We start from the raw sequence: 24090 nt of genomic DNA on the forward strand, positions 1-24090 counted from the left end.
AAGTGGGTTGATAGGGAGTATGGAAGGATGGGAGGACAAGTGAATGGAGGGACTTGTATATAAACAAGAGTGATTCTAAAATAAAAATAAAGAAAATAGAAAAGGAACTGTTTGGGGATCAGAGGGGTCACTGTAAGATGGGCAATGGCAAAGGTAATTTTAAGGAATAAGAACAATGTACAATATGCATATGTAAAAATGCCACAATGGTAAACATTACACTACATATGAACTAAAACATTGTTAATAAATAGATGCATAATGTTATGCTTTAAAAGTGATACATCTACTTGATTTTGGCATGAAGTTGATAAGGAATAGAGGTGAGATGGCTAATGTTTATTGCCAATTTAATGAAATTTAGAATCACGTAAGGAAGGAATTTTGGAGTGTCTCTAAAGGCCATTATAGGAAGACTTGACCACAGTAGGAAAATGTACTCTGGGTATTGGTGGCTCTATTTTATGGTTTCACATCCTGGGAAGAAAAAGAAAAGCTGGACAGAGTATCACTAGAGAGATATAGTTTGTCATTTTATACTTTCTGAATGTAAGTAGACTATGACCATGTCTTTCATAACCTTGCAGCTAAGCATTCTCTGCCATGTTGGAGTATAACTTCAAACAAGGAGTTAAAGTCAATCGTCCCTTTCTCATGCTGTCTTTTTCCCAATTATTTTGCCACAGCTTTGAAAAAAAAGTTATTAATATTTATTAATAATAAAATCCCAAATTTTATGTTTTGTAGCATTTTTTACAACTATCATGAGTCTCCAACTCTATGCACTGTATAATTAAAAAAACATAATTAATTTAATTCTGGGGAAAATGTGAACCTATTCTTCATGATTTATCTCAGTGTATTTTCTTGGGAGTAAGTATTGTGTTCTGTAGAAAGCACCAATTATTATGAAACTAATTGTCTTAGTACATTCTTAATAAGGCTACCTGGAAAGATTCACCTTTGGGAATTCCAAGGGAGTATCCAAGTGACTTAAGAAGGTCTGTTAGAGAAGTTTTGGTTTATTTAGTTTCAAATTAACTCACATTACAGTTTACAAAAAGGTAAAATATTTTCGTTGATGCTTATATTTTCATTCTCAGCTAAGAAATGAGAACTGGCTAGCTAATAACTTAGAGTTTACTTACAACCAGAAGATGCAAAAATTTGTTCAGATTTCAGAGTTTCCAGTGAGGACTTCATGTTCTATTATCATAGCAAGTGATCTACTACAAAACTGAATATGAAAAAAGAGTTCCCTCTTCACATAGTCTTGCTGGAAAAGTCTCCTACAGATATCTTAAAAGTAACTCTTATCTAGGAATGTGAAGAATCTAAACTGCTATGAGGTACAAATTTCAAATTTCATAGGTAAATATTAATATACATTATATAAAACAATATTTAAAAATATAAGTATGGGTGAAATCCAAAAGGTTGTTAGATGCAATATAATTTAACAGTAATTTTTTTCACCTTTATTTCTTCTATTTGACTTCTATGTTTTCTAGCTTAAGGGCTCTAACAGCCTGGCACATGTCCTGAATTTTAGATGTCTACCACACCTAACATGCCAAATATCACTGCAATAAGTGGATTCATCCTTATGGGGTTCTCTGACATCCAGGACCTACAGACTGTATGTGGGGTATTCTTCCTAGTGATGTACATGACAGCCCTAATAAGTAACCTGATCATCATCACTCTCACCACATTTGACTTGCAGCTTCAAACACCTATGTACTTCTTTCTGAAGAATTTGTCCCTTTTGGATATCTTCTTCGTTTCTGTTCCTATCCCAAATTTCTTTGTCAGTAGTCTAACTCACAACAATTTCATTTCCATTCTTGCTTGTGGCCTACAGGTATTTCTAATGACTTCATTCTCATCAGGGGAAGTATTTGTCCTAACTGCTATGTCCTATGACCGCTATGTTGCCATCTGTTTTCCTCTCCACTATGATGCCATCATGAATGATGGTGTGTGTGTCCTGATGGTGGGTGTTTCTTGGGCTACCGGGGTACTGTTTGGAGCTATATATACAGCTGGCACATTTTCCATGCCTTTCTGTGGATCCAATGTGATCCCACAATTTTTTTGTGATATTCCCTCTTTGCTACACATATCTTGTTCTGAATCACTTGTGGTCGTTTATACAAGTCTTGCCATTGGTGTGTGTCTAGGCACATCTTGTTTCATCTGTGTTGTAGTCTCTTACTTTTATATTTTCTCCACTGTTTTGAAGTTTCCTACTACTAAAGGAAAGTCCAAAGCATTTGCTACATGCATCCCCCACCTCACTGTTTTCAGTGTCTTTATTGTTACTGCCTGCTTTGTCTATCTGAAGCCATTGTCAAACATACCATCAATTATTGACAGGCTTTTTTCTGTGCTATATACTCTTTTGCCTCCAACACTTAATCCTGTGATCTACAGCCTGAGAAACACTGATGTTAATAGTGCTTTGAGGAAGTTGCAACAAAATATCTGCTAGACAGGCCTACTCAGTTAATACTTCCAAACATTAGAGAATGGTGTGATAACCATTCTACATATGTTATAGGGCTGTTTTTATAATTTTTGTCTTTGGAAAGATGGGAGTGGATATGTGTAATCATTTAGTGATTTCTTCTGTTTCTTAGAAGACAAACAAAGATATGGAGATGATTAAATTCATCTGTACTTTGAAAATATATGAGCTACCTATTTAAATTTGCTCTTGGCTTATATGAAATTATTAGTTGTGAGGCAGAAAACCATTGTGACAGAAATACATTAAGTACAATGCACTGTAGATATCTACCCAAATCCATAATATACGATCAGAAGAGATGTACAGAGTATACCCTGACAGATACTTGAGTATTTATTATGTAGCTGCATGGCCTATGTCTACAATCCAGGTACTTTTCACATCTAACAATGTGAAGAAAAATACTTTCCATCTAATGCTACAGAGAGTCTTTGAAACAATTATAATTATAGGAGAAATCACTTTGACTGATTTCTCCTGGTTCATTCTCTGTTGTGAACAATATTGAAAACTATTCTTTACTGTGCATTATCTTCTGCAGACCCTTTTTCATCATACTGAGCATTTCATCTAAGAAAAAAATCTGTTTACTATGAATTTTCTTTGATTCTGTATGTATGTCTTCTATTGTTGTCCTATAATTGGTTTGACAAAACACTTCTCTCAGAATATCTTGCACCTTTGTCTAGTAAATAATGAGACAAATACATATTGCTATTAATAAACCAGAAAAGAAAAATGATCCAGCTGTCTGCTTGATCCAACTACCTTCTTGATTGTCCATGAGCAATGCGAAATTCTGTAAGACCTCCACCTGATGACAAAGACATCACCTTCTACAGATGGGACTTTTCCAATAAGCACACATTAGGAGACTATTGGGCTCTCTGTCCTGAATCATTATTTCAAGCATCATGTGTACATGTCTGCTTAATTCAACTTCAGTCCAATCTTAGCAGCTGAATATAACAAAGGAGGAGACAGAGAACCCTCACCCCTCTAGAGATACGTCTCAATCAACATTTGACAACACACTAAAATCACGCCTGTCATTGATCCTGCTATTTCTACATTTCTCATGGCATTCACTTCTTACACTTTTATTTACTGACTTCAGTGTTTCTGTATAGATTTATTTCATCATTGAAAGCAAAAGGGGATAAAGAACATGGTTCAAATTCTTTGGCTGCCCTATAATATACATCATTTAAAGTTATTTAGGACTTCAATAAATTATATCTGCTGCTTGAGGGCTGATGGTTCCACCTTTTGAGCATGTGTGATGTATCCTCGGCAAGTCAATTTCTTTCAACTGATTTAATATGTTTCTCTGACTTCGTCTGCTACTTAGTTGCTGCTGCTTTTATAGATTTCTACCGTGAAATCAAACTCAAACAGCACAAGCAAAGCATGAAATCATTGCTTGATTCCAAATTGCTTGATTCCAATTTGAGGGAAAGAAGAATAGACAGGGAGGTTATATATGAATATGGAATAAAATATGAAAGGACTAGGTGACTGAGAAAGACTGTAAGTCCCCTTCACTCTGGATTGCATGTAACAAATACATCATACATTTCAAAATATGTAGTATGTAAATAGTCTATGAAGAATGAAGTGTATGGTATTATTTAGAGCCATAAAAAGGCTACAAGTCTCCAGACATGGGTTCATTGAAATTTTTATTTTTTACTAGGTTTGGATCATTTCCAATCATCTATTTTTTAAAAAATTTTTCTTTATTTTTAGTTTAAATTTAGGTAAGAAACAAGGTTGCTTCACAAGTCAGTTCCAGGACCCTCTCCCTTTCCCTCCCCTCCTCCCGTGCCCTTTCCCCAACCCCCCCCATTATCCCCTCATTTCCCCAAGGAGGGTGAGGCCATCCATGGGGGTGTCCACAGTCTGGACCCTTCCCCAAGTTCAGGGAGAGTGCACCTCACATTGTTGAATGGGAGTCCAAAGTCCGTGTGTATACTCAGGACTGGTACTGATCTGCTGCCCAAGGCTCAATAGATTACCTAGGCCTCCTCACTGACACCCACATTCAGGGGGTCTTGATCAGTCCCATGCTGGATTCCCAGGCTGATGCCTGGGATTCAAGAGTTAACCTTTGTCAGGTCAGCTGTTTCTGGGGGTTAAACCAGCCCAGTCTTAATCCCTTTGATCATCAGTCCTCCCTCTCTGTTATTGGCTTTCTTGAGTTCAGCTCAGTACTTAACCAAGGGAGTCTGCCTCTTCTTAGATCAGCCACTGAATGAAGTTTCTGTTTCCCAGACTCTCTGGCCATGGGATTGTAGGCTGGCACTCCCAGATCTATGTCTAAAACTCATATATGAGAGAGTACATGCCATGTTTCTCTTTTTGTGACTGGGGTACCTCACTTAGGATGGTTTCTTCTAGTATCATCCATTTGCCTGCCAATCTCAGGATTCCATTGTTTTTTTCTGCTGAATAGTACTCCATTGTGTAAATGTACCACATTTTCTCTATCCACTCTTCGGTTGAGGGACATCTAGGTTGCTTCCAAGTTCTGGCTATTACAAAGAATGCTGCTATGAACATAGTGGAACAGGCATCTTTGTTGTATGAATGGGCATCTTTTGGATATATGCCTAAGAGTGGAGTTGCTGGGTCTTGTGGTAGGTTTATTCCCATTTTTTTGAGGAATCTCCATACTGATTTCCAAAGTGGCTGAACTAGTTGGCACTCCCACCAGCAATGGAGGAGTGTTCCCCTTTCACCACATACTCTCCAGCATAAATTGTCATTGGTGTTTTTGATTTTAGCCATTCTGACAGGAGTGAGATTGTATCTCAGAGTTGTTTTGATTTGCATTTCCCGGATGCCTAAGGATGTTGAGCACTTTCTCAAGTGCCTCTCAGCCATTTTAGACTCCTGTATTGAAAACTCTCTATTTAGTTCTGCAGCCCACTTTTTAATTGGGTCCTTTTATGTTTTGGAGACTTGCTTCTTGAGTTCTTTGTAAATTTTGGAGATCAACCCTCTGTCAGATGTGGGGTTAATGAATATCTTTTCCCATTCTGTGGGCTGCCTTTTTGTCTTGCTGACTGTGTCCTTTGCCTTACAGAAGCTTCTCAGTTTCAGGAGGTCCCATTTATTAATTATTGATCTCACTGTCTGTGCTAGTGGTGTTATGTTCAGGAAGCTGTCTCCTGTACCAATTTGTTCAAAGGTACAACCCACTTTCTCTTCCAAGAGGTTCAGTGTGACTGAATTTATGTTGAGGTCTTTGATCCATTTGGACTTAAGTTTTGTGCATGGCGATAAACATGGATCGATCCGCATTCTTCTACATGCCAGCCTCCAGTTGTGCCAGCACCATTTGTTGAAGATACTTTCTTTATTGCATTGTATATTTTTAGCTTCTTTGTCAAAGATCAGATGCTCATACATGTGTTGGTTAATATCCGGGTTTTCAATTCAATTCCATTGATCTACCTGTCTATTTTTGGGCCAATACCAAGCTGTTTTCAGGACTATAGCTCTATAATGGAGCTTGAGGTCAGGGATGGTGATGCCTCCAGACGTTGCCTTGTTGAACAGGGTTGTTTTGGCTATCCAGGGTCTTTTGTTTTTCCATACAAAATTGATTATTGTTCTTTCAAGGTCTGTGAAGAATTGTGCTGGGATTTTAATGGGGATTGCATTGAATCTGTAGATTACTTTTGGCAGGATTGCCATTTCTACGACATTGATCCTACCTATCCAAGGGCATGGGAGATCTTTCCATTTTCTGAGGGCTTCTTTAATTTCATTCTTTAAAGTTTCAAAGTTCTTGCTATACAGGTCTTTCACTTGTTTGGTTAGCGTTACCCCAAGATATTCTCTGTTGTTTGTGGCAATTGTAAAGGGTGATGTTTCTCTGATTTCTTTTTCAGCCCTTTTATCATCTGTATATGGTAGGGCTACTGATTTCCTTGAGTTGATCTTGTAGCCTGCCACTTTGCTGAAGGTGTTAATCAGCTGTAAGTGTTCCCTGATAGAGTTCTTTGGGTCATTGATGTAAACTATTCCTTCACAATTTGTATCCCCTTGATCCTCCTTTGTTGTCATATGGCAATGGCTAGAACTTTGAGTACCATGTTGAAAAGGTATGGAGAGGGTAGACAGCCTGGTTTTGTTCCTGATTTTAGAGGAATTGCAATGAGTTTCTGCCCATTTAGTTTGATGTTGGCTGTTGGTTTACTGTATATAGCTTTTATTATATTTAAGTATGTTACTGTTATCCCAGATCTCTCCAAGACCTTTATCATGAAAGTGTATTGGATTTTGTGAAAGGCTTTTTCAGCATTTAGTGAGATGATCATGTGATTTTTGTTTTTCAGCTTGTTTATATGGTGGATTACGTTGATGGATTTTTGTATGTTGAACTATCCCTGCATCCATGGGATGAAACCTACTTGATCGTGGTGAATGGTTGTTTTGATGTGTTCTTGGATCCTATTTGCCAGTATTTTTTTGTTTTTGTTTTTGTTTTTGGCTTTTTTTTTTTTGGTTTTTATGAGACAGGGTTTCTCTGTATTTTTTTGGAGGCTGTCGGTCCAGCCCGGCATGAACTCACACAGATCCGCCTGCCTCTGCTTCCCGAGTGCTGGGATTAAAGGCGTGCGCCACCACCGCCTGGCCTTTATCGAATATTTTTGCATCAATGTTCATGAGGGATAATGGTCTGAAGTTCTCTTTCTTAGTTGTGTCTTTGTGTGGCTTGGGGATCAAGGTTATTGGAGCCTCATAGAAATAGTTTGGCAAAGACCCTTCTGCTTCTATTTTGGGGAATACTTTGAGAAGAACTGGTATAAGCTGTTCTTTGAATTTCTGGTAGAATTCTGCACTGAGGCCATCTGGACCTGAACCTTTTTTTGGTTGGGAGACTTTTGATGACTGCATCTATTTCCATAGGGGTTATAGGTCTATTTAAATTGCTTATCTGTTCCTCATTTAGTTTTGGCAAGTGATAGCTGTCCAGGAAGTTGTCCATTTCCTTTAAATTTCGAATTTGTGGAGTACAGGTTTTCAAAGTATGATCTGATGACTCGCTGGATTTCCTCAGAGTCTATTGTTATGTCCCCCTTTTCATTTCTGATTTTGTTAATTTGCATGTTCACTCTCTGCTTTTTGGTAAGTTTGTACAAAGGTTTGTCTATCTTGTTGATTTTCTCAAAGAACCAAATCTTTGTTGCATTGATTCTTTGTATTGTTTTCCTAGGTTCTATTTTATTGATTTCAGCCCTCAATTTGATTATTTCCTGGCGTCTACTCCTCCTGGGGGAGTTTGCTTCTTTGTGTTCTAGAGCTTTCAGCTGTGCTGTTAATTCTCTAGTATAACTGTTCTCCTGTTTCTTCATGTGGGCACTTAGTGCTATGCACTTCCCCCATAGCACTTCTTTCAAAGTGTCCCATAGGTTTGGGTATGTTGTGTCTTCATTCTCATTGAATTCAAGGAAGTCTTTAATTTCTTTTTTATTTCTTCTTTGACCCAGGAATGGTGCAGTTATGCATCATTGAATTTCCATGAGTTTGTAGGTTTTCTGCATTTTGTGTTGTTTTTGAATTCTAACTTTAAAGCATGGTGGTCTGATAAGATGCATGGAGTTATTCCAAGTTTTTTGTAGCTGCTGAGGTCTGATATGTTGCCAAGTATGTGGTCGATACTTGAGAAGGTTCCATGTGGTGGTGAGAAGAAGGTATATTCTTTTTCATTGGATGAAATGTTCTATAGATTTCTGTTAATCCCAGTTGGTTCATTACTTCTATTAGACCAGTTGCTTCTTTGTTGAGTTTCTGTCTGGTATTCCTGTCTAGTGGTGAGAGTGGTGTGTTGAAATCTCCCACTATAACTGTATGGGGCTTTAGATGTGATTTGAGTTCTAATAATGTTTCTTTTACGAATGTGGATGCCTTTGTATTGGGGGCATAGATGTTCAGGATAGACACTTCATCTTGGTGGGTTTCACCTGTGATGAGTATGTAATGACCTACTTCATCTCTTTTTATTGATTTTATTTTAAAGTCTAGTTTGTTAGATATTAGGATTGCTACCCCTGCTTGTTTCTTGTGTCCATTTGATTGGAAAAAAATTTCCCAACCTTTAACTCTCAGGTAATGTCTCTCTTTGAGGGTAGGTGTGTTTCTTGTATGCAGCAGAAGGAAGGGTTCTGTCTTCGAATCCATTCTGCTAGTCTGTGTCTTTTTATGGGTGAGTTAAGGCCATTAATGTTCAGGGATATTAATTACCATTGATTGCTCATCCTTCTTTGATTTGCAATGGTTGTTCGTGGTGGAATTACGTGTGGAATTTCACCCCTTTGTTCTTTTGGCTGTTGGTAGAGAGGGATTCTCTAATGCCTATGTTTTTCTGGTTGTAGTTAGTTTCCTTAGGTTGGAGTTTTCCTTCCAAAATTTTCTGTAGGGCTGGGTTAGTGGATACGTATTGCTTGAATCTAGTTTTGTCATGGAATATCTTGTTTTCTCCATCTATAGTGATTGAGATAGCTTTTCCGGGTATAGTAGTCTGGGCTGGCATCCATGGTCTCTTAGTGTTGGTAGAATATCTATCCAGGACCTTCTGGCTTTCAGAGTTTCCATGGAGAAGTGAAGTGTAATACTGATAGGTCTGCCTTTATATGTTACTTGACCTTTTTCCCTAGCTGCTCTTAGTATTCTTTCTTTATTCTGTGTATTTGGGGTCTTCATTATTATGTGGCTAGGGGTTATTTTTGTGGTCCACTCTATTTGGTGATCTCTAAGCTTCTTGTACCTTCATTGGCATGTCTTTCTTATGGTTGGGAAAGTTTTCTTCTATGATTTTGTTGAATATGTCCTCTGCCCCATTGAGGTGGTTTTCTTCTCCTTCTTCTATACCTATTATTCTTACGTTTGGTCTTTTCATGGTGTCCCATATTTCCTGGATGTTTTGTGTTAAGGATTTGTTCGATTTAAGGTTTTCTTTGGTTGATGAATCCATTTCTCCTAGTGTATCTTCAACACTTGAGATTCTCTCTTCCATCTCTTCTATTCTATTGGTAATGCTTGTATCAGTAGTACCTGACTGTTTGCCTAGCTTTTCTATTTTCTGCCTTTCTTCAGATTGTGTTTTTTTTATTGTCTCTATTTCAGTTTTCAACCCTGGCAGTGTTTGCATTGCTTCTTGCAATATTCGGTTTATCTTTTCATCCATTTGTTGCCTTTTATGAATGTTTTGGTTTCTTCTTTCTTCCATTTCTTGCATTTTTTGCTTTGTTTCTTCTTCCATTTCTTGCATTTTTTGCTTTGTTTCTTCTTCCATTTCCTGCCTTTTTTGGTTTGTTTTTTCTTCCAATTCTTGCCTTTTTTGGTTTGTTTTTTCTTCCAATTCTTGCATTTTTTGGTTTGTTTTTTCTTCCATTTCTTTGAGGGATTTTCCTATATCCTCTTTTAGGGCCTCTATCATTTTCATGAAAGTGGTTTTAAGGTCATTCTCCTCTCCTTCTTTTGCATTGGAATTTTGGAGTCTTGCTGGTGTGGAGTCTCTAGTATCTGGTGGCATTATATTTGTTTTCCTGTTGCTGAGTGTGTCTTTGTATTGTCTCTTTCCCATCTCTTCTTCTAGTGGGTGCAGAAAGAGCCCCTTACTGTTCTGGTGGTTAGGGGACCAGAGTTCCCTTTTGTTGAGTGCTAGCAAGTCCAATAATCTGGTAGTTCTTCTATTCCTTGTCCTCGTTCTGGTCCCGTGGGTGGAGAAGAAGAACAGTAATCTGGGGTGCTTAGCCTCCTTCCTGGTCCCCTGGACCCTATGCTGTGTCCTGTTTTACCTGATCCTGCAGCCAGAACAGCTACTTCCCTGGACTCCCTGGCTCCTCTGGTTTCGTGGTCTCATTGGTGGGAGAGAAGACCTGGAGTCTGGGGTGCTTTGCTCGCACTGTGATTGGGAGCTCTGTGCAGTTGCCATGCTATCCACAGGTACTGGAACACAGGCCCAGAAGCCAGCCTGTTTACCTGATACTGCTGGAACAGCTGCTTCACTGGACTCCCTGGCTCCTCTGGTTTCCTGGTCTCATTGGTGGGAGAGAAGACCTGGAGTCTGGGGTGCTTGGCTCCCACTGGGATTGGAAGCTCTGCAGTTCCCAGAAGATCCACAGGGACTGGAACACAGGCCCAGATGCCGGCCTGTTTACCTGATGCTGCTGCTGGAACAGCTGCTTCCCTGGCCCCCAATCTTCTATTTTTTATTTCAAGATTGCTTCACGTGTCAATCCTAGCTCCCTCTCCCTCCAATCTTCCCATCGCCCACACCAGAACCCCCAGGCCCCCACCCAATCCCCACTCCATTCCCCAGGGAGGGTGAGAACAACCTTGGAGGCATCCCTAGAGTCTGCCATTTTGTTCAGGGCAGGATGCAGGTCCTTCCCCAAGAGATCAGGCTTAGAGAGCATCCCTCACTGTGTGAGGGGCACCCAAAATCCATCTGTATGCCTGGGACAAACACCAATCCATCATCCAAGGCCCCACAGATTGTCCAGGCCTCCTCACTGACACCCACATTTAGCGGATCTGGATCAGTCCCATGCTGGTCTCCCGGCCGTCTGGCATGTTGTCCAAGAACTCCCCCCTTGTTCAGGTCAGCTGTTCCTGTGGGTTTCACCAGCCCGGTCTTGACTCCTCCATCTCTGTCACTGGGTTCCAGGAGCTCAGTTCAATGTTTAGCTGTGGGTGTCTGCCTCCACTTCCATCAATCACTGGATGAAGGTTCTAGGATGGCATATAAGGAAGTCATCAAACTCATTTTCAGGGATGGGCATTTAAGGTAATTTCTCCACTATTGCTTAGTTTGCTAGTTGGTGTCATCCTTGTAGATCTCTGGGAATCTCACTAGTGCCAGGTTTCCCCCAAACCTATAATGACTCCCTCTATTATGGTACCTCTTATCCTGTTCTCCTCTATTTTCCCCTGACTTAATCTTCCTGCTCCCCCCCCCCGTCCTCCTCTCCCTTCCTCCTTCACCCTTCTCCTCTTCCTAGCTCCCCCCTCTGCTCTGGCTCATTCCCCTTATCTGGGGTACCATGCATATCTATCTTAGGGTCCTTCCTGATTCCCAGACACTCTGACAGTAGGATTGTAGACTGGTACTCCCCTCAGCCATGTGTAAAGTCCATATATGAGTACGTACATACCTTGTTTGTCTTTTTGGGAACCCATTTCCAATCTTCCAAGTGCTTTGCTTTCTTAAAAAACTTGCCTCTGTTTCTACTACTACCCCACAAATTGCTTGTCCAATTTCTTGTTTCATGTCTCAGTAATTTGAAAATTAAAGCAAGTATCATCCATACCTTTAAATATGGGGTTTAAGCAGTTTTATTTTATCTACCAGCCAAGATGTATAAATTTTGACTTTTCTTTTCATATATTCTTCTCTCCTATAATACATTCCACCCTCCCTCCACTGTTCCAAATCCTCTCCAAAAACCGTTACCCCAGATACACTACTCCTTGTGTTCCCTTCTGAAAAGAGCAGATATCCCAGTGTTATCAGCTGAACATGGCATAACAAGATAAAATTAGACTAAGTACAAACTCTCATATCAAGGCTGGACAAAGCAACCCAGTAGTAGGAAAAGGGTCCAAGGTAAAAGAAAATGTCATGCCCCTGTTAGGAGTCCCACAAAACCCTGAACTAAACAACATATTTTCAGAAGACCTAGAAGAGACCTATGCAGTCTCTATTATTATTGCATCAGTCTCTGTGACCCCCACATGGCCTGTTGTTATAATTTGGTGGGCCATGTTCTTGTGGTAGCCTTAATCCTGTTGCCTCCTACAATCCTATCCTATTCTGTTGCAGGATGCTCCAAGCTCCATCTAATGTTTGGCTGTTGCTTTGTGCATCTTCTCTCATCAGTTGCCTGATTAAATCTCTCTGATGATGATTGGGCTAGGTATTGACCTATGAGTATAGTAGAATATCATTAGGAATCATTTCATTGAAGTTTTGTCAGTTGTATTGGTTTCTATTCTAGGTCTATGGCCACACAGCCCTACTTCCTGGTCATCCAGGAAGTGTTACCCATGGACTCTCTCTCCTGGCCTGTGACTCAAGTTTGACAAGTTATTGGTTGACCCACAAGCTCTGAGCCACGAGCAAGTCCACACCAAATACAGGGCTCCTACAAAATACATAACTCAAGCAACTAGACATTAACGAACTAAATAATACTATTAAAATGTGGTTCATAGCTAAATAAAATTCTCAACACAGAATTTCAAATGCCCGAGAAACAATTAAATGTTCAACATCCTTGGAGAAGAGATTCAAACAGAGAATTCTCAATAGAGATATCTCAAGTGGATGAGAAATCTTATGTTCAACTTCTTTAACCTTCAGGAAAATACAAATCAAAACTACTTTGAAATTATATTTCATACTTGTCAGAATGGTTAAGATCAACAACACAATGAATAGAACATGATGGCCTGTATGTGGAGTAATGGGAATACTCTTTCTTCGTTGGTAGGGGTGAAAACTTGTGCAGCCGTTATACAAATCAATAGGGAAATTTCACAGAAAGTTTGGAATCAATATATATGATGATTCAGCTATAAAACTTTTTTGGAATATACCCAAATGACTTCCCATCCTACCACAATGACATTTGCTCCACTATGTTCAGGTGGCTTTTTTCATGAGAGCCAGAAACTTGAAGCAATATAAATGTGCCTCGGATAATGGATAGTGAAAATATGGTATATTTGCAAAATTGAGAATTACTCATATGTTAAAAAATGACATCATAAAATGTGCAGACAAATGGATGAATTGAGAGAAAGAAAGCATCCTTATTGATGAAACTCAGACTAAGAATGACAAACATGATATGTACTCCCAAGTGGATATTAGTTTTTAAGTAAAGGATAATCACACTAAAATCCACAATTCTAGAGAAGTTAGTTTATGAGAACAGAGGTCTAGTGATGGTGAATAGATATCCCTGGGAAGGGGAAATAAAATATATTTTGTAAGTATACTTGGGATAGGTGGGGATGGGAACAGGAGAAATCATGTGGGGGAAGGAGGGACAGAGGGAGTTAATATGGGGGAGAGATTCCTGAAAATGGGTAGCATTTGGAACGCAATGTGGAAATGAGGGTGACCCTCATGAGGATCCCTACTAGAGTAGCATATGGAAATTTAATAGGACATCTTGTATAACCAGCCTTCTGGTGGTGAGGCTGGAATGCCTACCCAGCCACAAAAATCTTTCACTTATAATCTATTCTGTCTGCAATATGTGCAAGATGTATGATTTATGACTCTAACCTTTTGAAAACTTTCTAATAAAACCAACTTCTTTCTTTACCTACCCATTTCACTTTCCCTTGTACACTTGTTATGCAAATTCCTAAGGAAGTGATAAAAAATACAGTCAGGGGCACTAAAATAATCACATTGACCCCTCCTTCTCCTTTTCCCTATATATCTTATTATCAGAAGATTGAAGGTGCATATCAACACTTGCTCTGCCATGGAAATAGCAAGGGCTGTGAAAATTCTGAAAACATAAGCAGAATATTTTACATTTGTTATAAATTAACCAGATTCCTACTCAGGTAGCACTCGTCCATTGGAAGAACAAAGGACATGGGCCAGCATAAGCAGACAAAATAAAATAAACTTTAAATGATAGTTTTACACATTTCCAATTAAGCACCCCAATAAAAAGGAAAAGAATGGGGATCTAGACCAAAGCAGAAACCAAAAAAGATCATCGATCTATATGGGAAATGAATTACTATTGCCATAGACTATAATGTAAAGTATGATTAAGGTAACATATGGCTCATTCCAGTTGATGAGATGACATCCTAAAAATGTAACTGGACTTTCCCTAGAGAAATCATTAACAAACAAAGGGAAATATGTCTATCACTTCTTACACTGCTCAAGGAACTGATGCAAATTAAAGATACCTATCCATGTGAGGACTGGAAAATAGAAATTATTGATATGTTCCAACAGTTCGAAGCATATGTTGGTGATGTTAGACACTTTCATCAGTTGGGTTTAAGTTTCCCCTATTAGGACTGAAAAAAACCTATCAAAGTTGCAAAGGTCCTCTTAAAAGAAAACTGAAACCTCTTCTATTCACTAAAGAGTGACAGTGGGCTATTGCATCATACATCACCAAGTCTATTTTTATAATCATAGGAATTCTCTACACTGAAAGATATTATCTACACTCTACTTATGGGTCATATTCTTTAGGAAAAATTAAAAGGAAGAAATAATTTAGATTTAGTCAAATTTTAAAGAGTACCAATTATGATGGTTTAAAGAAAATACCCCCAAAGAGAATAGCACTATTAGAAGGTGTGGATTTGATAGAGTAGGTGTGGTCTTGTTTGAGGAAATCTTTCACTGTTGTGTCAGGATATCTGAGTTTGAGGCCAGTCTAGTCTATAGATACAGTTTCAGGCATCATGTTTAGGCAGTGAAGGAAACTACGATAAAAAGAAAGCCGATGAAGATGTAATTGAACAAATCCTTCTTCTCAGACAATCTAAGTAGCAATAGAATCCAAATTCATCATACACCTTCTGAATCACAGCAGACAAACTATGTGCCTCTCATAGATTGTCTGATGACTCAGTTCATTAAGGTCAACATGCAGCAAAACACATAAGTTTATCTGTGCGTTATAGAGTGACATCATGATGTGATAAGACAAACACTAGTCTGTTATTCAAAGAGGATGAGATAGGATGGTCTCCCAAACAAATATGCAGTAATTCAGAAGAAAGCAGCCAAAGTTGGAAGACCACACCTGTCACTCACTATCTCTTTTTCATATAATTTTTTTCCAAATATCAAAAGGCTAGAAATTCAAATCTCAGGACAAAAACTGTCCAGGTCATGTCCACATATAACACAAAGTAGTGAACCTATTACTACTATTTTCCTAAATGCACAATATGTCAAACTGGTCATTAAAATCATATGTATGTACCTATAGATTACTACAGTATCATTTCTCATTAGAGAAGTTTCTTTGTGCAGGTGAAAATGCAGAGAATATCTATTCTATTCTTAGCTACTAATGTGATATCTATATCATATTTCCTTCTCACAGACCTCAGGAAGCATCATAAATGAGGGTTATGAAGCTTGTGAAAATCAGACATCATGGCGTATTGGTACTAAACAATGTTATCTGTACATTATAAAACTGGGGTATTCATGAACTCACAGCATTTCTGAATGACTGCATAAGGCTGGTAAAAGATCAGCCAATATTCCATCATGGAGGAAATAGTTGTTTGTGAAGTCACCCTGGCCCTGTTCCTTAGAACAATTGACAGTTGATGGATTCAAGAAAGACTCAGTATTCTTCAAACACATTACATCTGGTAGGTCAACAGTGCTACAGCTGATGGATCTGTGCTGCTTACTCACTTGTTATCACAAACTGGACACAATGGGTTATAAAAGACACCTAGATGACATGAAATTAGGAGGAAGTTAGAGAGTAGGAGCTAGATCTGGAAGGACTTGGTGAGGGTTAGGTCATTAATTTATTCAAAACATATTTTGTATTATGAAATTATCAAAGAATCTACATAAAATTATTAATGGGGTCACTTCTACAGTACCATTTGCATAATCAGGTGACTTCTCAACTCTCCATATTTATATTACCTCTTTACTTGTTCATGTTCTTCCAAAATGTGACCTGTACACTGTATCTCAAAGTCTTATTCATCCTAAAGCCTCAACATTCTCCTTATTCCCCCACATCAATATTTCCATATTATATTTATTTGCTGATTCTTAGGGTACACAGCCACCTAGAAAAAAATTAGGAAATGAAACCTTACAAAACAGCCCAGTATGATCAGCGGAAATTTGTTCTTTGGTTGGAAACTCAACAGACAAAGGAGACAAAGGTGTCAGAAGTTTTTGTCTATTTGTGTAAGTGTAAGCAAGGTTTTTACTTATTCCTCAAGCATATACATCATGGAACTTCGTGATCCTGGTCTGGGCTTTCTAAAAAGAAGGGATATTTATAATTTTCCCAAGTCTGGTATGGTATTGGAAATCATAGACTAAGTATACTGATTCCTACTTTCTCCCTTTTAAGGAGTTTGGAGATGGGCAAGGTGTGTTTGGCCTGTCCTCTGAGATACCAGAGAAAGTTTAGGTATTAGTTAATAATAATTGGCCACTCTGGGTTTTCTATAATATTATTTTATGCCTCTCTGTGAACCATCATAACTGTCTCTCCATTTCTGTGGATTCTTCTCTAGAATAATCACCATGACGTAATATCAGGAATTTTCTAACTATAGGTCAATCACAAAAGTGATTCTTTTCTATCATGTATGGCAAAAGAGAGGGAAAATTGAAGTCTAAAATAATTATCTCCCTTATTTATCTTTTACCAGTAATATTAAAGAATTGTAGGGTTAAATGCAACCAGTGGTGACTCTCCAACTGACAAAAATGAACTTTCAAATACATCAAATATTTCATATATCATAATGCCATTTTCCAAGTAAATTTGTTGAATTAAAAATAAGAGACTTGAGATGAGATTCCCCATTTCCTAGCTTATGGGGAATTAGAGAAAATCATTAATTTATCAAAATCATAACTATGTAAAACACTCAGCTGTTATGGGAAATCCAAAGAACCCTTCAGTAATCTTTACTGATTAACATTTCTCTTCCCAAAAGAGAAAATTGAGCTCTAAGCCTTAGGCTAACCCCTTTTCTATGTAATTATGTGCCATCTAATACTCAAGGTATCTGCTATATTCACTCTAGGAAGTAACAGCAAGGAGACAAACACCAATATATACACATGCTTACTTTACAGAAGAAAATTTATAAAATACACCGAATTATTGAGGAGAAGGAAATTAGGGATTCCACTGTTACATTTGACTGGATATAGAAAGACATGCCAATGCTTCTCTCCTACAATAACTTGATTTAATTAAATGGCCAGGAATTCATATTATCTCCCACTCCTTCCCTCCCTCCTAAAAGCAAAAACAAAATAAAAATTAGAGGAAAAGCTAAGAAGGCCAAAGATAAAAAACCAAAAGACAACAACAACAAAAAGCAATCTTCCACCATCCTTTTAAAAAAACAAACAAACAAAAAAGGAGTCCATTTTCCACTGGTCAACTACTTCCTGGGCATAAAGCCTGCCTTGGTGTGTGATGGTTATACCCCACGATATGCATCTTCAGAGAAAACTGAATTTTTCTTTCCTAGCAGGTATTGATTGCAAAAATTTTTTTGGTTAGAGGTAGGATTTTACATCCACTTTTTCTTAAATACTGGTGCTGCCAAATTTGAAGAATTTAAGAATAACTTTTAAAAAAAATATGCAAGAATAATTAGGAATTTCTAGAAATGTTCATATTCCTTAAAGTTAATTTCTTTTGATTTCAATTTTAACTGGCCAGACATGACTGTTGAAATACAGATTTTGATCATTAACAATAATAACATGGACTGAGAATATAGCTACTGGGAAAGAGAAGCTTAACATTAGAGACATTGGATTTAATCCCAATACTCAAATATTATTTTATTACTCTATACACAAGAGAAAAATTACCTTTGAAAAGATGCAAATAGGAAATTCTGTAAAATGTGTTGCTAAGCATTACTTTGAATTATAATTTTATATATAATATTTTGAAAATAATATTATTTTAATGTTACCATAAACTTAAATAAAGCCACAATCTTTCTATTTCTGATAAAGATAATTCCAATGAAAATACAAATATGAAAATAAACTGTAAGGGATAAGTAAGGAGAATTATATCAAGAATTCAATACTCTTATTGTTAAATGGAGACTTTTAGACATGTAAACACATAGTCCCAGAGAAAGTCTAAAGAAATGATTCACAAGAGAAACTTAATTTTATTTTTTGCAAAGAGTTTTGTAACAAAATTTTAAGATTTTTCAGTGTTGAATTCTTTTTCAGTATAGAATATTCTAAGAAAAAACAACAGTGATGTAAAAGTATTTTTGATAATTTTGACCAATGACCAGAATTCTTACATTTTTATTTAATCTTTAATTTCAACTTCTTTTGATTATTTATGGAGCAGTACTTTATTTTTGAGCATAGTCTTAGTATACCCAAACTCAGTTTCCATCACAGAATTATATTCCAACACAATTATTTTGTTATTATTTTTAATAAATCATATAATAGATGCTTATTGTATTATTTTCTCCAATACCTTGCAGATATACCTTTCCTACCATCTAAATTTCATTTTCTTTCTCACACCTTACATACACAGTACCAAAACCACAAAAATCATGGGAAACCTATGACTATCTAACCTAAAGGGTTTCTGCAGAAAAAATAAATGCTTCTTCATTGTATAATTTTTTTTTGCAAATAATCAAGAAGCTAAAAATTCTGATGTCTCCCATTTATAAACATTTAGCCAGAGGCCACAGTTTTGGAAGTGACCCTAAATACACAAGAGAAAAAAATTAATTTCCTCCCAAAGGTTTCATCTCTACATAAGCAGTTACATAAAAACAAATTGTGCTTTCTAGGAAGCTCATTAAAAAGAAGTGAGCAAGAAATCAAACACCAAATTGAAAGTTTAATTAGAAAAGTACTAAAAGGAAATATGGGTAGTTTCAAAGACCAGGAAAGATGGCATTTATCAAAGAATAATGAATGCAAAAAGAAATAATGTAGACCATATAATTAATGCAACATAATAACCATAAGGGAGGAAGGGAAGAGCACACACATATACAGAGACAGGAGAGACAGCCAGCCAGCCAGACAGACAGACAGACAGACGGGGGGAGTGGAGAATGATCAGAATAAAATGTAAGGATGTATGCAAAGAAAACCATGCACTAACACTATGAGAAATGTGAGTTTGGAAGACATCATGTTGCCTTTATGATATTTATGGCAGAAAGAACTACAACTGGATAACCAAAGGGATTATATTGTATTCAATGTATTCTTTCCGAAGGTAGGGTTTTTTTTTTTTGTATTGACAAACTTGTTCTGTGGCAGGGCCATTGTAGCATTTGATTAATACCTTAAATCTATATGTAAATACCAAATGCAGTTACCTTTGGTAAAAGAAAAGTCTGTTTTGATAAAAGGTATTATCTTATATATTCAAATTTGAACATTCCATCTATAAGAAATTTAAACTACAATATGCAGTCAAAAACTGTTCAAAAATAATCTCTTTCCATAAAATAGATTAGTTTGTTTCAACTTCTTAGCTAATTTTAAGCACAAGTGATATTTTAATTATAATATTTTAAATTTATTTTTCTCCTCTTCTCTCCATTTTCTATAACAACTATCTTTGGTACACCAGGATAATCTGGAACTCAGAAATACTATTCCATTCATATGTTAAGTGATGTGATTTCAGTTATGAAACATCAGCATTATACATGTTTGTGGGAATTAGTATACAAGATAATGGGTTTGTGTCATAATGCCATTTTTATACATACTTTGATCATATTTGATCCTTTATCTACTTCATTTTTATCCTCCTATATCTTTTTTGTTAGCTGAATATGTCCAAATCTACCTTATATGTTCTTACATTTAGTACTGAACCCATTCAACTATAGAGCACATACACAGGTCTTAAAAACAGAAAAAAAATAGCCATGTATCAAACAAATATTATAATGGTATAAGAAGAATACTGTAGCTTAATCAAAGTAAAATCATTTCATGATAAAATAGCAGAAATTCTATTTGTTTATATCTTTATTCTTTTAAATTGCATTTTAAAATTAGCAAATGGATGATGTTGTATATATTTCTTTGATACATTCATGAATTTAGGATTAATTTAGTAGCCATACTACTAGGAATAATTTTCACAGTTCTAATTTGGAAAGTTATTTGGTTTATGTTTTTAATCATCATTGTATATAAAGTATTATGATATCATCACAAAGATATTTCTCATTTCAACTGGTATAAAAGTGCATTTTAGAACAAACGTGAGAGACTAGGGCCTCGAAAGACAGTTCTAGTTTACTACAAATGCTGCTTCTATATATGGTAATAATGTCTATAATTTTTTACAACACAGAGCAAAGAAAGCCACAAACTGAGGGATATTTAAAATGCAATACTAGGGACATCTGGTAGGCAGGCTAGATTAACATGGGACATCTTTGCTTTGGGTTCAAATGTTGTCTGATGACATGCTGACCCTTAGGTTTGATGGATGCTAGGGCCCTCTAAAAAAACACTTTATAAGAAAGGATTTAACGGACAGTTACTAGAATGATAGCAAAACAAATTCATAGGAATACATGCCTATTAAAAGGAGATACGAATTGCCTGAGGTAATTTGTCTCTGACCCTGTAACATTCTGCTCTCAGAAGACATAGACATTCTAATGAATATATTAATACTTTGTAGAATCTTCAACACAGACCTTTCCCAACCTAACCAATCTTCAGTTCACAAGAGCAGCAAAACCATGCTTATAGGCTTATGAAGATGATGTTAGATATGAATGAGTAACCGACAAACCAGCTTTCAATTAGCGTTGTAATGTTCATGGTTGGATTTTCTACAAGTATAGATTAGAAAGATGAAGTGCAACAAATATATTTAAATTTCATGATATGGAGTCATTCAAAAATTAAGATCGTGATACCAAGAGATATGATACATATTCATGACCTCATAATGAAATATGTTATGAAGAAAAAAGATGGAATCGTGATGAGCAGAGAGGAATTTAGTAGTCTGTTTGTTGAGAATTTACTGGATTACTTGGTGTGCTATTTCTTCACTGCAGACACAAAAAGTATCTCAAAATACAAGGATTTTTTAGGTGGTAAGATATTTAGTGAATAACCCTCCCGATTCATTCCATTTTCTATGTTACCTTCATTTTTAAAGTCCTATCTTGCCAATGTTCCAAATTTTATTAGTTTGTTTCTTTGTCCTTTTTGTCTTTGTTTTTCAAGACAGGGTTATTTGTATAGCTGTAGCTGTCCTGAACTTAGCTCTTGTAGACCAGGCTGGCTTTGAAGTCACAGAGATATGCCTACCTCTGCGTCCTTAGTGCTTGAATGAAAGGCATATGCCACCGCCAGCCAGCAAGGCTCTGAGATTTCAGACTACTGGTAGCTGTCAATATAAATTTAATTTGGTGCTCCTTGACTACTGTTTAAAAAATAACAAATGAATAATACCAAAAGATGATAACTTTTGACTTCAGGGCTTCTGCAACTAAACAATTGTTATTTTTACAGTCAATTATACCTATCAATCTTTAAGATGCACAGGTTGACACATAGTTAAGAACTCTCTTAACAATTTTGTGGGGGGAAAGTCCTTTGTTTATTTTTCTCTTCTGGGTCAATGACATCTAAAACCACTTTTATTCCAATAGAACAATTAACAATCTAATTATTATGTATTTTACTCCTGCAGTGTAAGAAAATTAAAACTATTTTGTTGCTCATCATAATTTCACTGTCTGGAACTATACAGTTAGACATAAAAAAGGTCAAATGAATGAGAGAGAAAGAGGTATCTGTCTTAACAAAATAACCTCATACACAAAGTGACAATCAAAACAAATAGTACTGGGTCACATTTATTTGCTCAGCCATATTTATTGTTGAACTGTTCCCAATAGATAGGAAATGGAAACTTCTTAAACTTGCATTTTTAAGAAAGAGTTTTCAGTTATTTTATTGTCTTCACCTACTCTCAATTATTGATGTCAGTGTTGCAGGGATCCATTTTCTCACAATTGTTCTTTGTGGATTTTGTTTTCATTATTATTGTCATTATCATCATCATTATGCTTATATGAATCAAAACATATCAGGAAAGACAAATACTACTTTTTTGCACTAAACTTATAATTTTGAAAAATAACTTAGACTTTGTAACATTCAAATGTGGTCCTGATTTAAGCTGTTAGGCCAATTTCCAAACAAGTAGAAGCTGTATCTTTTGTCAGTTGTGAGGTGTTTTACTTTCCCATCTCCCACACAGGTAATAGTTAAAGACATGAGTTATAGTGTATGAATCACCTTGAAATAGCTGTTTGAAGTCTTGAGATGGGATGAGTCAAGTAGAGGCAGGATTTAAATCTTGAAATTCAGAATAACCACAAAAGCTATCTGTGGTGTAGCTATTATCATGGTCTTATGAATACTCAGGAAATCTTTCTATATTAATTTCCTACATTAGTTTTCTGTGACATGTTTCATGGTCTAAATATCAGGCTTTCACAATCTTTTTATCTTTCTAGGACTAGACTACCAGGCTAAAGATCTCAGTGAGGAAAGTCTGTTTCTGGTTTGAAATCAGCAAAATGATCACAGAGAATGCAACTCTAGCCCAAGACTTTCTTCTCTTGGGCTTTCCTGGAACTCAGACCCTCCAGCTTTCTCTTTTCATGCTGTTTCTGGTGATGTATCTCCTTAGCATTGGTGGTAACATGGCAATCTTGATATTGGTCAGCACTTCTCAACAGCTACACACACCTATGTATTTCTTTCTGAGCAACCTGTCATTCTTGGAGATATGGTATACCACAGCTGCAGTTCCCAAAGCCCTGGCCATCTTGGTGGGGCAAAGTCAGACCATATCATTTTCAGGGTGTCTTTTGCAGATGTACTTGGTTTTCTCACTAGGTTGCACAGAGTACTTCCTCTTGGCAGCCATGGCTTATGATCGCTATCTTGCCATCTGCTCTCCTTTACACTACCAGTCTATAATGAACAGTCTACTCTCTGCACAGCTGACTCTTAGCTCTTGGATTTGTGGTTTCTTGGCCATTTCTGTGCCAGCAGCCCTAATAAGTACCTTGTCCTTCTGTGGCCCCCATGCCATCAATCATTTCTTCTGTGACATTGCACCCTGGATTGCCCTGGCATGCAGCAATACACAGGCAGTGGAGACAGTGGCTTTTGTGATAGCTTTTGTGGTTATCCTGAGTTCCTGCATCATTACTCTGATTTCTTATGTCTACATCATTAGCACCATCCTGAGGATCCCTTCTGCCACTGGCAGAAGCAAAGCATTCTCTACCTGTTCCTCCCACCTCACTGTGGTGCTCATCTGGTATGGGTCCACAATTTTCCTCCATGTCCGAACCTCCATCAAAGATGACTTGGATCTGACTAAAGCTGTCCATGTTCTCAATACAGTGGTAACTCCAGTTCTCAATCCTTTCATCTATACCCTTCGTAACAAGGAGGTCAGGGAAACTCTGATGAAGAAATGGAGGAGAATATGAACTTCCTGCTGTGCCATGAATCATTTCCATCACTGATACAGGGATTAATACTTTTAAATATACTTTTATCACATGAAATTTTTCTTAGAGTAGTGTGTGATGTGTAAGATTTGAAGATTTAGAAACTTTTAAACAATAGTATAACAAAATGTGAATGTAAATTTATTTCAAGACACAATTTGGGTGAATATAATAAAATACTTATTAATTAGAAGCTGATAGCCACAAAACCAAACATTAATTTCACAAGG

General features: G+C 36.9%; 2 protein-coding genes across 2 annotated transcripts; both read left to right on the forward strand.

Moving 5' to 3' along the window:
• The first annotated feature begins 1570 nt into the window (after positions 1 to 1570).
• On the forward strand, positions 1571 to 2494 carry LOC101842203 (olfactory receptor 14A2-like). The gene has a single exon (XM_005085377.1). It carries the CDS (start codon positions 1571 to 1573, stop codon positions 2492 to 2494), a length of 924 nt encoding a protein of 307 aa, XP_005085434.1.
• A 20418-nt stretch (positions 2495 to 22912) lies between these two features.
• LOC101842472 (olfactory receptor 6F1) lies at positions 22913 to 23839 on the forward strand. Its single transcript, XM_005085378.2, has one exon. It carries the CDS (start codon positions 22913 to 22915, stop codon positions 23837 to 23839), a length of 927 nt encoding a protein of 308 aa, XP_005085435.1.
• Positions 23840 to 24090: the final 251 nt, after the last annotated feature.

This window comes from Mesocricetus auratus, unplaced genomic scaffold (genome assembly GCF_017639785.1).
Source record: "Mesocricetus auratus isolate SY011 unplaced genomic scaffold, BCM_Maur_2.0 Super-Scaffold_4256, whole genome shotgun sequence".
Classification (NCBI taxonomy): Eukaryota; Metazoa; Chordata; class Mammalia; order Rodentia; family Cricetidae; genus Mesocricetus; species Mesocricetus auratus.

Bases quoted from the DNA above. Each gene is read 5' to 3' on its own strand.
- LOC101842472 (XM_005085378.2), top strand. From the start codon at position 22,913: ATGATCACAGAGAATGCAACTCTAGCCCAAGACTTTCTTCTCTTGGGC.
- LOC101842203 (XM_005085377.1), top strand. From the start codon at position 1,571: ATGCCAAATATCACTGCAATAAGTGGATTCATCCTTATGGGGTTCTCT.